We start from the raw sequence: 17,713 nt of genomic DNA on the forward strand, positions 1-17,713 counted from the left end.
TTAAAGAAAAATACCTTCTTTTAGAGAATATTCCGAAAATATTTATCTTCTGACCATCTTAGCAATTCCACAGATTTTACAGAACTTACTTGTTTTTACTAACACGTCAAAAATTATTCTAACCTCATACTTTTTAAAAATTACTTAAAAATAATGGCTCAATACGTTTAGGTTTTACGGTTTTAGTTTTAAAATAAATCTACGCATCTATGGTTATCATGTTTATAATTACTTAAATATTAACCATATGCCTACTCCTGCAAATACCACTCAATGCAGTCTCAAGGAGCTGAAATTAATAAAGAAAATGTGAAAAACGTATGTTCCATCTGTGGTTTTGGTATGTTAACTAATTATGTAATTAATTTTTGTTAAAGTAAAACTTATCTGAATAAGATTTTTCTATTCAGTTTTGATTGGTATAGATCAGAAGACCGTTGAATATTTTCAAATTTCCGCGCTGTAAACCAAATGTCCCGCCCGTCAAAAAAAATACCGCCAAGATTTTGGCGGTCTTATATATACCAGCCCGGCAAATTCGTTACTTCTTCATTTTGTAAGCATCTTTTGTCCGGGAAACTTTGATTTTTATCGAATAACATTTCAATTATGCCTTCAGCAAATGGAGCCAATATTTTACTTAAATACACCAAAGTAATTGAAGAAGCTTATCCTCCAACCAAGGGTTCTGTAAAAGCTGCTGGTTATGACTTAAAAAGTGCACATGATGTCGTGGTACCGGCTAGGGGCAAAGCCCTGGTGGATACAGGGCTGAAAATTGAACTACCAGAAGGTTGCTATGGAAGAATTGCTCCAAGATCTGGTTTAGCTGTAAAGAACTTCATTGATGTCGGAGGTAAGATAATTTAACATGATATACAGTATTCACTTTGTATTAATGATATTTTTGAATCTCTATTAATAAAGAAACTCTGTATTAATAAGGTAAGTATCATTATCTATTTCGAAGGTACATATTTGTAAAATTATTCTTAAATGGTATAAATACTTCTTAGTTCTTCAGCGTGTTGGCATCCACTCCTGGATAAAGACCTCCCCATGAGTTCTCCATTCTTCTCTGTTTTATGCTATTTGGTGCCAGTTTCTGTGATGTCGAGCCATCATTTTTGTGGTCTCCCTCTACTACAACTGTGCTCGCTTGGTCTCCAATGTACAATGTTTCTCGTCCACCTTTTATTGTTTTGCCGTGCCACGTGTCTTACCCAGTTCCATTTCATTTGTGCAATTCCTCCAAGTACATCTTCCACCGTTGTGCTGCTTCACACGTCCTCATTTCTTATATCCTAACACAGCTTGTTCGATTGCCCTTGGTGTCATTCTCAATCTATTGGCTGATAACTCTGTAAGTTATTTTTCTTTAATAGAATTAGCAAAGATCTATCATTATTTTCAAGGATCACTGTATTTAGAAGTATAATTCAGCCCCATTTTGACTACTGTTCAAGTGCTTTATATTTAGGTGATAAAGGATCAATTCAATCATTGCAAATTTTGTATAACAGAGGTATGAGAACAATTCTTCGATGCAATCGCTACACGCCAATTGAGATGATGTACTCTACTTTAGGTTGGTTTTCAGTTCAACAAAGGCTTTACTACCTTACTATGGTTTTCATTTTTAAATTAAAAAAAGGAATGCTGCCTGCATATTTTAATGAATATGTTACATTGAGGGGTCAAGTTCATTCATATACCATGAGAAATATTGAAGATTTTGATATTCAAAAAACTAATAAACATAGCACAATGACATCCCTGTTTTACAAATGTATGAATGAATTTAACCATCTTCCCCCCAGTGTTAAGAATGCACTGACAGTTCAAATTTTTAAAAAATTACTAAAGACATATATTTTACCTAGATAAAAAAATAATTTTTAATAAATCTGTATGTGTTGTATAATATTGCATGTATTGTATATTGTATTTAATTAAGCAAATTCATATTTAAATATTGTTAGTAGGATTTCTATTTCAATAAAGAATTTCAAAGTGTCATGGTCTCCATTCCATATAGCATAACCAGCAGAATACAACTGTTGAATACCCTTTTCTTCAAATTTATTGGTATCTTTTTGTTTTTCGGCACATCACCGAGTCTTCCTACTGCTGCCCAAGTCATTTGGATTCTTCTAGTTATCCCTGTTGTTTGATTCTGTTTGCTTAATTTGATTGTGTGAGGTAGTATACTCTTCGACACTTTAGATCTCACTTCCATCTAAGTTGATGTGATATTTTGATTTGTCATCACTCTTGTTTAATTTATTCTTTATTCCTAAATGGGGTAGGCTTCACCAATTGCGTTTCTGTCTTGGATTATACGAATATCAATCTCCTTTTCCAATATCGATGGCTTAGTGTGAAAACCTCGTATCTCATTAAATTACAATTTTAAAGGAGAGGCAAAAAACTGATTTTCTGCATAATACAACCTAAAAACAAAAATTATGTTACGTATGTTTAATTCGAGCACATTAAGAAAAATATCTGATATTGCCACAGAGCTAAAAGTGTTAAATGTTGCTATTAAATTGGAAATACAAATATTAACTATGAAAAACATGTAAATATCCTTGCAGTATATAGAGCCTTTGCCCAAGCAACTATGATAACCTCGTATATCTTGATATACGTGTTTTTCATCTTAAATGAGATTATGTTTATTATTATTTATAGGTTTTCATTTTCCATAGCTTATTGCACACCTCCAAATACAGTGGAACCTCGATAAGACGGATTAATCGGGACCGCTGCCGATCCGGGTTATCGAAAATCCGGGTTAGCCGGAGAATATGGTAAAAATTCATAAAATATGGTACTCTTACAGATAAACTTAATTATAATTGCCAAAAAATGAAATACTTATGTCCAGTACATGTAAATTACGTACAGTTGTATACATTATTGTTTATTTCTTGGTAAAAAAACTCAGTCGAAAGTGAAAACATTTTTATTTTATCTGATGAAAATCGATCCGGGTTAGCCGGACTTCCGGGTTATCGGAGGCCGACTCATCGGGGTTCCACTGTACTAGGTCGATACAATACAAATCTTTTGATTTAAGGTTCATAAAATGTTCCTATATGCCCGACTGCCTTTTGTTGTTCACAAAAAACATTTCTGCAAGTCGAATCTCTCAAACGTACCAAATTCTTGGTTATAAATATATGTGGTATTCACACTAAATCAAGAGAGCAATTGATATACGTGGTTTCTTTTTTCGGCTGTAGAAAATAGTCTAGTGTATTTGGAATTTTTCTAACAGTTGTAAATCGTGAGATACAAGGGTTTCAAACTAAAACCACCAAAATGTCATTTTCGAAAAAAAATGAGATACGAGGTTTTCACACTAAGCTGCAAAAGTTCGGGTTCCATCATCAGATTGTCTTGTGGTTTCAAAGTTCACTAATTGGCCGGGTTCAGTATGTTAAAATTGGTGGCAACCTCTCTGAAACTATATTCGCTACTTCTGGTGTTCCTCAAGGGGGACACTGTTCTCCTTTACTGTTCAATGTTTTTGTTAATGATATCGTTAATTGTTTTAAACATAGTCACTGTTTAATGTTTGCAGATGATTTAAAACTTTGGAGGATTGTTGAGGGCCCAGACGATCAGTTGCTTTTACAGAATGATTTAGACCAATTACACTGTTGGTGTCGGGTTAATAAGCTGGATCTCAATGTTAAAAAATGTTGTTTTATTAGTTTTACACGTAAAATATTCAAATACCAGTCATCATATGTTATTGATAATCAACCACTTAAATATGTTACTACTATCAAAGACTTGGGAATCATATTTGATGAGAAATTAACTTTTATAAATCATATTAATTCAATAGCTGTAAAGAGTAGTAAAATGCTTGGTTTTGTGCTAAGAAATTGCAAATACTTTTCAGTTCATACTGTCAGGGTTGTTTATTGTTGTTTGGTCAGATCAATTTTGGAATACTGTTCAATAATTTGGTCTCCTTATTTTCAAAATCACATGATTTATTTGGAAAGAGTACAACATAGATTCTTAAGAGTGTGTGCTTTTAAATGTGGAATTACTATAGCTATAGCTAATCATAATTACATGGAGATTGAGCAACACATTTCATTGACTCCACTAAGCATCCGTAGAGATAGATTTTCACTAATATTCTTATTTAAGTTGGTTAATGGTCTGTTAGATTGTCCTAATATCTTAGAATATGTTACTTTCCACATACCACATCGTAATTTAAGGCATCAACCAACTTTTCGAATTCCCTTTCATAGAACAACTTATGGTGTGAATAATCCTCTTGACAGATGCATGTCTTTGGCCAATAATCTGCAGATCAACTTATTTAAATACAGTTTGAACCAACTAAAGAGGTACCTATCTTGTATTACATAGTATTAGGTTTGTTCTAAATGTTTTTGTTTTAATAGTTTGAAATTATTATTTTTATAATAGCCTATGTACTAGTTATCTCAATGGTCTAGATTCAGTGTCTGATACAATTATAATTACTTTGAATTTTTTAACTTGGATATACCTAGTTATAAGATCTAACCTGTCTTAAAAATTTAACTTATGTTTTTGTACTGTTAATGGGGGTTTCCCGTAAATAAATAAATAAATAAAAGCCATCGATATGTCCTGTCATAAGCATCTTTCTTCAGTTTTCCTTTAGTTTTCCTCTCCTATTCCTTCCAGGAACTTGCAAATCAGAATGTCTTTGTATTTGGTGTTCAGCATCTGAGTTGTTGTTCCTCTTTCTTTTTAAGATATTCATTGACATGTCTTCATATGCAGACAGTAATTTCCCCTTTATAAGTGTCTGCAGCTGTGTTCACGAATGGGTTAACTGCCAAACAATCAGTTCAGTACGTGATAGCTGATCTTATGGCAGTTTTAGGAAAGCAAAACCAAAATTGCTTTGTTTTTTAAAATTTTTCATTTTAAAAATAAAAATGTATACCATTTTTATTCATTCAGTTGCGGTGCGAAACCAAAACTGTCTTAATTTTTACTCAGATCAGAGAGTGCAGCCAGCACCCTTATCGACGATTTCACCTCTTGTTAGAGGTTCATCAGAGACTGCATAGGCTACTTTTCTCTGGCCCAGGTAAAAATCTTCGACATATCCATCTCCCACCGCAACTGACGAGATGGTAGTAGGTGCCTCGCGGCATCTGCTAAATAAAAGACTAAGTTTTTCAACCTAATAAAAATATTTGTAAATTAAATATTTTTAAAAGATTTTTAATTGAAAAACTTTATTGGCCCATTTCCTGGTGACAACCTCCAAGGCTTCTACAATATGCAAGCCAAATGGATGCTGCAGTGAAGACTAAAGGGAAGGAATTCTACACTATGCAATTCACAACCCCCGTCTGCAGCGTGGTAAAGTTCCAACGGAAAATGGACCTAGTTACTCTACTAGGTCCATTTTCCGTTGGAACTTTACCACGCTGCAGACGGGGGTTGTGAATTGCATAGTGTAGAATTCCTTCCCTTTAGTCTTCACTGCAGCATCCATTTGGCTTGCATATTGTAGAAGCCTTGGAGGTTGTCACCAGGAAATGGGCCAATAAAGTTTTTCAATTAAAAATCTTTTAAAAATATTTAATTTACAAATATTTTTATTAGGTTGAAAAACTTAGTCTTTTTTTTTTCATTTTAGTTAGTATAGGTACATTTTAATTTTTGGATCAATGTTTTACCTATTGCAATTTGACTAGAGTAAGATAGGAAAAATATTTGTTAAAAGAAAATAGCAACTAAAAAACTACAAACAGTGTTCTTCAAAAAATTCTATTTATGATACTTTTTCCTGAAAGAAATGTTAAACATGTGTTACACATGGTCGTTTTTTGAATTAATACTTTTTTAAATATCCTTTTCACTGGAAACTAGCACATCTTGTCAACAAGTTCAAATGCTACTGTTTGTATCAGACCATTAGCTTTGATTTTGGATTGTGACATATTGTTTCGCTCATTTATTGTTGCGATATTATGGTTTTCTGAGGAAAAAGATGATGCATAATACATTTTGTTGATGAGATAGACAAAAATTAAATCTTTTTGCTGTGTTACACCTTGGCTGTGTTACAAGACAAATAGGCCTCGTATTACAATAACGGTTGGCTGTGTTGACTCTTTTGTAATGGACTGTGGCAAATGTTCATTACAGGACATAATATATGCCTTGTAACACACTCAACGTAAGTTTATAAATATCTCTAAACGCAGCCAAGGTTTAATACATATCGTCGGCTTACTGCCAAAACCAACTAACTCCACTTTTTGTCGATTCTGAGTTAAGTACGCCTTTGTACTTAATAATTATCAAAGAATGTACTGATGAAACCAGACACTTCAAAGCAGATTTTAAATGTGGGAAACAGAAGGGTCTCAAAACAACTAATTCCAATGATGACACTTTTATTCAGCCAAAAACAGATATGTGCAGTTGTCTGCACATCTCTGTTTAAATAAAATAGTATTTTATCATTTACAATATTCTAGTTCTGCCAAAACAAGACAAGTGCCTGATATGGAGGACAGTGATGTTCAAAGTTACCTAGAAGTTGACTAACTTTGTACAGCCAAAACCCGACAAGTGCCGAAAAAAAAATGTTTTTTGTACTTTTTTTTAACTTTCACTTCATTTTAATAATTTTTTAACAAAATGTTTCGTTTATAATGTTATTTACTTTAATATTTTTCAGTCATTAAATCATTTTTAAATTCAAACGATTTTTCATTTCAAATTAAAGTTTAAAACGTTGATTCCTCAAAACTTTAAAAAGTGGAGTTAGTTGGTTTTGGCAGTAAGCCGACGATATATGACCAAAATAAAATATATTCTACATAGTTTTAACAAAAGTTCTATCAATTTACTTATTGACTTTTCTTTTTAACAGCTGGAGTAGTTGATGAAGATTACCGTGGCCTACTGAAGGTTGTTCTATTCAACCATTCCGACAATGATTTTGAAGTAAAGAGTGGAGATAGAATTGCTCAGCTGATCTGTGAAAGAATCTTTTATCCTGAACTTGAAGAAGTAAAGGTATGATTTTTAATTCAATATTTAATTTCAGTTACCTTATTGTGTAAAAAAATGGTGTCCACATTTTGTTACTGAGTTTTATTCATTTAGTCAGCACATGTGAACATATATGTACGTATAGTATGTACAACCGGAATTCGGTCAGAATCTGCAGATTATAAATTGAAGCTTCTAATCCCTGAGTCCTATCAACAGGACCATATGAATGGCTTAAAGCACACTTATTGAATGTCATTTTGTTCTATTATTGAGTTATGCACTGTACCTTGATGAGCTCCTAACAGTCTTATCATCCTACACAAAAATTGCATGTCCTAATGCGTTTGGTATGGTACAAATGACATTTCAAAACTGTGCTGTAGCACTGTGCTACAAGAGCTTAAACATTCAAACTCGATTTTCTCAAAAAGTACATGCACGGACATACAATAAGTGTGCTTTAAGCCATCGATCTTATGCTTTAAAATTTTAAATACGAAAGTTTTCCTTCAATGTGTTATCAATGTTGCTCCAATTAAAATAAATAGGTTATGGTTTTAAATAAGAAAGCCTGTATATATACATTTTCCCTGTTATAGCAAAATTGAAGAATCAGAAGTTGAAGTCTTATTTGAGTATTTATTATGAAACATATTTGACACTTGAAAGTGGTGATCAAAATCGCTGATTTGTCACCCATCGTGTGTGACAAAATGTGTGGGAAGCCTAAATCTATTGCCTAAATCTCCAGCAAACTAAGAAGACTTGCTAAGAAAATGCAAATTTGTTTGTAATCTAATTAAATAATAAGAATATCGAGGGGTTTGAGCGAAAACCCGATAACTAAAAATAACATTGTTTCGAGATAATCGCGATTAAAGATTTTAGGAAGTTTGAAGAAGTTTTCAAATCTTCATAGAAAGTTTAATGACGATTTTATTGAACTTCCTATGACGATTTGAAATCTTCTTTAAACTTACTAAAATCTTTAATCGCGATTATTTCGAAGCAATATTATTTTTAGTTATCAGGTTTTCGCTCGAACCCCTCGATATATTATAATGCATACTTCCATAAATAAATATTTGTCCTTGTAGATGTTGAATTTTTTTGGGTCATCTGTATATTTTGAAGCAACATATATGAAAAAGCAATTATTAGAGGTGACTCAAAGTAAGCAATTTCAAAAGAAATATGTTGTTGATGAGTGTGCTCTCAAAAATGGACATACCGTGCTTAGACTACATCCTCATTTTTGAATATTAAATCCAATAGAATTAATATGAGCGCAATTAAAAGGAAATATAAGAAGAAAAAATGTGGCTCCCAAATTTTCATCAGCTGTTTTCTGATTAATTGCAGAAGTAAAAAACAAAAGCTACAAGTTGGAAAAATGTCATTGAACACGTAACGGGGGTGGAAATGAATACGCTAAATATTTGCCAACATTTACCAATTTATTATAACTGTAGACAATACCAGTGATGACAGTGATATAATGTGCAACACAGTGATTCTGAATAGAGTTGTAAGTACCTAATTAGAAATAGATCTATAGTATTTATACTTGGTTTAGTGTATTTTTATATTTGATACTTACGACTTTCCAGATTTTTCATTTTTGATATACACTCTGGGCCAAAATTAATCAGCCACCTTAAAAATTGGTCATTTTTGATGCCTTATATCTCCTAAACCTGTTGTCCGATTTAAGTGACTTTTTTAATATGTTATAGCGTTATTCCTTGACAATATCATTATAATATTATTGTTGCTAAACAGGTAAATTTTCATTGTATACTGGGTGTATGAATCAAACTGGGTTTTTTTCTTAAAGTTTGCATCACCCTGCGGAATATTCTAGCATTTGTAGAATACTGAAATTAAAACCTAACTATAGCCTCATGCTTTCTCAGCATTTTGTTGTTTGATTGATTGGCTTGTTGGATAATAAAAAATTTAGGTGCTTTAACAACTAGACCTGTTTTTTATCAATACAGGGTGTTTTTAAAAAATTTTTGGCAAGTTTAAGGGAATTCTGCATGAAAAGATAATGACAGTTTGCTTTATAAACTTATGTCCGCAAATGCTTCGTTTCCGAGATAGGGGGTGTTGAAATTTTTCTGACAAACTGACGATTTATTTATTACTTTAAAACCAGTTGAGGCATACAATGAAAATTTACCTGTTTAGGAACAATATTATTATAACGATATTGTCAAGGAATAAGGCTATAAAATACTAAAAATATCACTTAAATCGGACAACAGATTTATGAGATATAAGACATCAAAAATGACCCATTTTTAAGGTGGCCAGTTAATTTTAGCCCGAGCGGCCGTGGAGTAACGGCATAATCGCTGGCCTCATACGCCAGTGTACGTGGGTTCGATCCCTGCCAAAGACAAACCATTTTCATTTCCAATAATGACACGAGCCGTCTCACCGTGCCTCGGAGAGTACGTTAAGCCGTCGGTCCCCCTGGGCTAGTGTACATCGACACTAGTTACTTGAAACAGGGTTAAAGATGTAATTGGCGCTGGAACTATCCGAAAGGATCTCCCCGGCAAAAATGCCATACGATATTATTATTATTATTAATTTTAGCCCAAAGTGTATGTAACAGGGAAAATGTACATGCTTTTCTATTTAAAATCATATAACTTTTTATTTTAATTGGAGCACTATTGATAAAACTTCGTGAGAAACTAATTTATGTAATTTAAAATTTTAAAGTATAATACCACCATTATACACAGTCCTGTTGAAATTTAAGAATACCTGTTCTTACCACAATGTTGCCAAACTGAATTTTACTCAATTTGGCAACATTCAATTTCAATTTTCCAGCCGAATTCTGAGTCTATTCGCTCTGCGCGTTAACAAAGTGTCAAAGCAAAATCGACCGACCTGCTCATGGTGGCGGTTTTTTGAAATTTTATCAGGACGCTTTGTGTATGTTTAAATGAGACATTTAAAAAAATGCCGTGTCACGCTAGTGATATTATGTATTAATATAAACAGAAAATAAAAACGCACTTAATCTGATATAAATTCTTCTATTTCCAATATTGATTATCAGTTTGATTTTGTATACATAACCTCACTATCGCAGTTTATGTCAATAAATCTTTATTAATGAAAAAGAAAATATTTTTGTTGTACTATAAATTGCAGTATAAATTAATAACTAATGAACTCTAACAATTCCGTGGCTGGCGTGAATAACTTGACAAGTCAAAATTTTGCATTTTTGTGATATTTATTGCAATGGATTGCTTATTAATGACTTTATGCTGTGAATAACTGAATATCTTAAGAAATCACATTAATAACGTTTAAACCCATTGTGAATATACTGACAGCTCTTTGAAAGCCGAGATATATCTAATATCTATAGATATCAAATTGATAAAGAAAATTTAAATTTGACCAGTCGAGTTGTTGACATAATCTTTACTTTAGATTCCTTTACGTATTTTTATAACTCATTTTGTGATGTTACACTTGTTAGAATGCCACTATATCTAATGTGATACATCGACTTATCCAGTTATTCCTGATCCTCTTTTTGTAATAATAAATTGATAACTAGTTATGTGAAACTTGACGTCTCGTTTCTGACTATTATGTATTTTGATATCATGACTTGTCATTTTGGGTACAATATGATCTTAAGTTGATAAAATGAGATGCACGATCTGAACATTTCCCGCCTTCAATATCAGGATGCTTCGATTATGTAGGTGCGTGGGTCACGTGATGTACATACAGTTTAACGGTTTTCTGTCTGCTGCCGCTGTTCAGTTGTTCAGTTAATCACATATGTTAATGTTGAAAACACCAGTTACTTCTGTTACAATGGCAAAGCGGGTACAATTTTTAAGAGAATTGCACAAAAATGTCAAAGAAGGTTGTGTACCAAGTAATGACGAGGAATTTCTGGAAGTGGAAAATCTTATTCCAGAGAATAAAAGTGAAAGTTGTTCACCAACAGGAGAAAACAATATCCTAGAAGAAGGTAAGTGTAAGGCTTTACTGTAAGAAATGCATGCTAATTTGGTAAAAAAACTTATATTAATATTAAAGGTAACAAAAGTTGCATGTTTACCTTTGTACTCAAGTATCAATTTGTGAGATATTGTTAGAGGCAATGGGTTTTAAAATATATGTCGTATGCTATGGTTATAGCGTTGATTGAATATAGGCTTAAAGGCGTTACAACTATTCATTTTAATTATAAATTATTATCCTTATATACACTGAAAACATAACTGGTTTAATCTTTTTTCTTCGAGGTATGGGGCACACAATTTTTCAGTTACGTTTCATAGTAAACTTTAGCCCAGGAAATATTTGAATATTTGTGAACATTGCCGTAGGTACAAAATATCAACTAAATAGTCTAGTAAAAATAAAATGACATGAACGTTATTGTTTTTTAGTAAGTACCTATCTTTAATTCAAAAAGTTGTGAACTGCCGTATCTAAAAGTTGGTCTATATTTCTGAAGATTTTGTAAAATAATACTTTGCAAAGTAAGGTGCTAAATTAAAATCATCAGAATTTTTTCGAAATAGGTTGTCTTTATCAAATAAAGTAGCTGTTACATCAATGTATTTTTTTTGTTAATATGACTACGCAAAATTTATTAATGAAATAATTGTAAAAACGTGGATGTTAATCAATTTTTAATAGGTTGTAATGATATCAACGGAAATTTTTGTGAGAAATTTATTTAAATTAGCTAGGTGTGTAGAATTGTATACAGTGTGGGCCAAAACAAAAACTCAACCTCGATATTTGGCAGTATTTATTAGATTTTAAAGAAATAACGAAAGAGGTCGATTTTTGATCTAAGGGGGACACATTTTTATGGTACATACATTTGCATTTTGTCAACCACCTCCCTTCCACTTCCCCCGCCACTTATTTTTAAATAGGGAATATGGGTCCTATGCTAGTCCATTTGAAAGGAAATTAAATTCTATATTCAGTAATATAAACATTAACATAATTATTTATAAAGGGTGTCTAAGAAAAAAAAATTTAATTAAATTATTTCACCCAAAAAGAAGAATATATGTAATTTATTTAACTGAAAATACATTATACTGCTGACAGAAAACAGAAAAAAATGTTTATTTGATAACTAAACATTGTTTGTTGCTTAAATTCAATTTTCAACCTACCACGAGACAGATGGGTGGCAGCTTGAACATTGAAATTAAGCGAAAAGCAATGTTTATTTATCAAAAAACATTTTTTTCTGTTTTGTGACAGCAGTAGAATGTATTTTGAATTAAATAAATGACATACATTCTTCTTTTTGGGTGAAAAAATTTAACTAAATTTTTTTCTTGGACACCGCCTATAAATAATTATGTTAATGTTTATATTACTGAGTATAGAATTCAATATTCTTTCAAATGAGCTAGCACAGGACCCATATTCCCTATTTAAAAATATGTAGTGGGGGAAGTGGAAGGGAAGTGGTTGACAAATGGCGGATGTATGTAATGTAAAAATTTGTCCCCCTTAGATCAAAAATCGACCTGTTTAGTCAATTCTTTAAAATCTAATAAATACTGCTAAATATTGAGGTGGATTGTTTCCTTTGGGTCACACTCTATTATTATTATTTTTTTTTCAGACTTAAATCTCTCAGACGATAGTGTAGCAGATCCAGATTATGTTTTATCCAAAGAAAATTTCATGAAACATCCAGTCGAAAACCTGCAAAATAACGACAGCAACTCTGATACGGAAAATATTCCAGTTTTGCAAACTCTAACCAGTAGAAATGATACAAAAAGAAAAGGTCGAACACGAAGAGAAAGAGAAGAATGTAAAAGGCTTAGAAATGCAGGAGAGAGCTATACTACAGAAAAAGGCAAAACTAAACCCAAAAGATTATCGAAAAACTTATTACCTTGTAGGCTAAAATGTGCGGAAAGGTTCAGTGAAGCCGAAAGGGCTACATGTTTTAATGATTACTGGAAGTTAGGGAGTAGAGATCGAAGGGCTCTGTACATATCGGGGTTAGTTTCAATTTTACCTAAAAAGACCCAGAAAACCGGCGGCAGAGCAATAAATAGAGAGTGTTATTGTACATACAAACTGATCGTTAATAATGAAGCAAAACGAACCTGCAAAGAATGTTTTTGTAGAATATTAGGGGAGACTAAAGGATTTATCAATGTACTTGTCCAGAAGAAGAAGTTTTCTTCAACCGGAATAATAGAATCCGATCAAAGGGGTGTAGGTCCTCCTGCCAACAAAAAAAGTATAGAAGATATAACTTCAGTCAAAAATCATATTCTATCTTTTCCTAGCTACGAAAGCCATTACTGTAGAAAATCCACGAATAAAAAATATTTATCTCCTGATCTTTCTATAGCAAAAATGTATAGGCTATATAAAGAAACTTGCTTAGAGCCGGTTTCTTTAAAACTGTACTCAAACTGTTTTCACGACTTAAAACTGTCTTTTAAAAAACCATCAAAAGACACCTGTCACACCTGTGATATGATAACGATGCAGATGAAGTTAGCTGAGGAAAATGGAGATTTAAAAATTCAGTTAGCTGAGCATCATTTGCAGGCTGAAAAGGCTTATTCTGCAAAACGCGCCAGTAAAGTAAGAGCTCAAGAAGATTCCTCGTTTCAGGCTTATGCGTTTGACCTCCAACAGTGTCTACCCACACCACTTTTACAAACCTCAATTGCCTTTTACAAGAGGCAGCTTTGGACCTTTAATTTAACGGTTCACAACTTGGCAACGGATGAAGCTATGTGTTACATGTGGGATGAGACAATTGGAGCACGTGGTGCAAATCAAATCGCATCCTGTCTGTGGCACTTTTGTTTAAATTATCTTCCACCAGTTGTCAAAGAAATTACATTCTTTTCAGATACTTGCGGTGGACAGAATAAAAATAACATCGTGGCAATGATGTTTACATTTTTATTAGACAAGCACCCAACTTTAGAAATTATTAATCACAAATTTCTCCTTAGTGGTCATAGTCACATGGAATGTGACTCTGATCACGCCATTATTGAGAAAACTAAAAAAAAAACACAAATGAAAATTAACCATCTTCATGATTGGATTCAACTGGTTAGATCATGTAAGATAAAAAACCCATTTAAAGTTGTTCATATGAGTTTAAACGATTTTTATAATTTTACTGAGCTTGGCTTAAGAAAAGGACCTTTCACAATTAGAAAAAAGGATGTTGCTGGAGATAAGTTTTTATGGCAACCGGTTAAATGGCTGCAATATCAAAAATCCGTTGGCGAAATTCATTTTAAAGATAATCTCGAAGATAATACCCCCTTTAAATGTCTTACTTTCAGAAAAAGAGGAAAACCTACACACTCCTTTCACTTAAACGTAATAACGAAAGAACCTTTACCAATAAGCAAAGAAAAGAAAAAAGATCTTCTGGACATTTTGCATCTAATAGATCCTTTGTTCCACGACTTCTATTCAAATATAAAAACAACTGAAACCAAATCAACAGATCCCGATATTGACGAAAGAGATCCAGATGATGTCGATAATGACAATGCAGATGAAGAGAGCATTGAATAATAACAAAAACTATTTACTGTTTTTAGTTTTATTTGTATGTGACAAAGAAGACTGTTTTATTTTAGTTACAGTTTTTTATTTTATGTTTCGTTCCTGTTAGTTTCTGAAATAAATATTCCAAACCGAAGGGCATGTTTTATTTAGCTGTAAAGTTCTCTATTTCATCAGATTTATTTAAATTAGAGTTAGTTGCTTATGGTGAATAAGTTGACAAGTACTAGGTGAACAATGTGACAAGTCTGATTTCTATAAAATAACCAAAGGAAATCCCACTTTTTTTCCAGATTTGTAAAAATCGACTAAAATTACTTATATTTACGATACTAAACTAAAAAAAAGTTAATAATCTTTTTTACAGCTAATTGTCAAAACTTAAAATCAATGCCCTGAAAAACTGCATTTTTAGACATGTCAACATATTCACGCCAGCCACGGAATTGTATTCGGTTATTATCACTACAAAATAGAATTTTCAAGTTTAACAAAATAATCCCATAAGACTCGATGTTAAAACGTCCTGACAAAATCTGACAGCGTGTCACGTGACTTGTAAGTAGAGGAGAGACGCACGGAGCCAATACACCCATATTTTGAGTGATTAATTATTCTAAAATAAAAAGAGCATTTTTTTAAGATTTTGCTTATAACTACTCACATATTTTTCTTTCTTCAAAGTGCTTATGCACTTCAAAGAAGTAGAGACTAATAATTCTTGATTATTATAGTGATAGTGATTATTATTTAATTTTTAGGAGTTGACTGATACTGCCCGTGGTGAAGGAGGCTTTGGATCCACAGGAACCCAGTAGAAATGTATTATTTTAGTTACCATGTTCTGAGTATTTTTAAGATTTAATGTTTTTGTTTCCTATGTAGTATTTAAAATTCGTTTGTAAATGTTTAATCAGCAGTTCTTTGTGGATTTATGTTAAATTTATTTAGAAATGTATGATTAAAATTCCTATTTTTTTTATCTTATGAGTTTTATTCAAATGTGTACTGTTGTTCTGCATTCTTGTACTGAATTACCTCTGTTCCATGTGATTTTTGAATTGTAAAGCAATTGCATGTCACATGCATATGCACATGCAAGTAAAATAGATTCATTACATATGTGTTACAGGTTAAGTAACTAAATATAAGTGTTCACTATAAATAAACTGAACAAGGAAGGTACAATAAAACAAAAAAAAACGACATCAAAACAATGCGAAACAAATCACTATACAGAAGTACAAAGAGCTATTAACCAGGAGACTAAATGAAGAACCAGAAACATTAAACCTGGAAGAAAAGTGGGAAAGCATAAAAAAGTTTTAAACATGAATAAAGAAACCTTAATAAAAACTTATAGAAATAGAAGAACAAAAGATTGGTATGACGAGAAATGTCAAAAAGTAGCAGAAGCAATTAGAAAAATTAGAATAAAAAAGAATGTGTGTGTACTTTGTACGCACGTAAGCAGTTATACTTCTATTATATGATTTCTTAAAAATAAGTATACTTTAAACAGTTTGTTTTAATTTTTTTTAAACATCAAACTAATTTTGTGCTTACCGCTTTCAAAAAAATAAAAAGTATAGGATTGCTCCGGACTCGAACTCAAGACCTCTCGATCTCTGGCTGAATGCTATACCAAATGCTACGAGGGCTGTGTCTGTATCGGTTCGGACGTACCTAATGACAATTCACGGTAACAAACAGACTGGAAGGTGAAGTATAATAAATATACAATAAAATGTTTTAATAATACTCATCTTACTCCTGAGGAAGACAAATCCAAAGACACAAAAATAATAAATATATTTACTAAAAACACTAATATATTCTTTTCACACCTTTTCTTGTACTGATATATTTATACATAACTTGAAAGATTCAGCAACTAAACGCCATACTGTCTGTGCGCATGCGCGCAGTATTACGAAATTTTACTCTCAATCGCGCCTAAAGAAGTATAACTTCAAAAATTTAACTCAAAAATGAATAACCATTTTCAATTTCGTTGCAAAACGAAAATACAGCCAGACCATATTCTATTACAGAGAGTGCAGCAAGCACCTTTTAATGAGAGTGCAGCAAGTAAAAAATTTAACAATCATAACCCTATGTAGCAACCATACGGAGAACTATGAAGGCAACATAAAAAAATACAAAAAATATTCCAAAACTGAAATAACATATAAAAATAAAATAAAAATTTTATTTTTAATTCAGTTGCAATGCGAAGGCAAAACAATCTTACTTTTCAATTAGAATACGGCTTGTTCTCCATACCCCAATTGATCAGCACTTAGAGCTTCTCCCACCCATCGCAACTGAAGTGAAAATATTAGGTGACTAGCGTCATTTGGCAATTAAAAGGTGAAGTTTTCGATCCTAATAGCATTATTAATAATATTTAGAAAATATTAAAATATTACTAAAAGATTTTTAAATCGAAAACTTATTGGTCCATTTCCTTGGTAACACCTCCAAGGCTTCTGAAATTTGCAAGCCAAATGGATGCTGAAGCGAAGAAGACAGGGAATTCAAAAAACTTACAATTCACGACCCCGTCTGTTCAGCTGGTAAATTGCAACAGAAAATGGACCTAGTTACTTGAAGGAGTAAAGACCAATATAAAAATAAAATAAAAATTTTATTTTTAATTCAGTTGCAATGTAAGATTGTTTTGCCTTCGCATTGCAACTGAATTAAAAATAAAAATTTTATTTTATTTTTATATTGGTCTTTACTCCTTCGAGTAACTAGGTCCATTTTCTGTTGGAATTTACCAGCTGAACAGACGGGGTCGTGAATTGTAAGTTTTTTGAATTCCCTCTTGTCTTCTTCGCTTCAGCATTAATTTGGCTTGCAAATTTTAGAAGCCTTGGAGGTGTTACCAAGGAAATGGACCAATAAGTTTTCGATTTAAAAATCTTTTAGTAATATTTTAATATTTTCTAAATATTAATAATGCTATTAGGATCGAAAACTTCACCTTTTGAAATAACATACTTTTATCAGAAAACTAGAAGGGTAAGAGGATATCAGAAAAATAATTCATACATGAAAATGATGAAGG

General features: G+C 32.1%; 1 protein-coding gene across 1 annotated transcript; it reads left to right on the forward strand.

The window, feature by feature from the left end:
* The first annotated feature begins 78 nt into the window (after positions 1-78).
* On the forward strand, positions 79-15,619 carry LOC126880475 (deoxyuridine 5'-triphosphate nucleotidohydrolase). Its single transcript, XM_050644336.1, has 4 exons — positions 79-340; positions 620-856; positions 6,923-7,068; positions 15,399-15,619. The coding sequence occupies exons 1-4, from the start codon at positions 274-276 to the stop codon at positions 15,453-15,455; spliced, it is 507 nt and encodes a 168-aa protein (XP_050500293.1). The 5' UTR covers positions 79-273; the 3' UTR covers positions 15,456-15,619.
* Positions 15,620-17,713: the final 2,094 nt, after the last annotated feature.

Source organism: Diabrotica virgifera, chromosome 2, assembly GCF_917563875.1.
Source record: "Diabrotica virgifera virgifera chromosome 2, PGI_DIABVI_V3a".
Lineage (NCBI taxonomy): Eukaryota > Metazoa > Arthropoda > Insecta > Coleoptera > Chrysomelidae > Diabrotica > Diabrotica virgifera.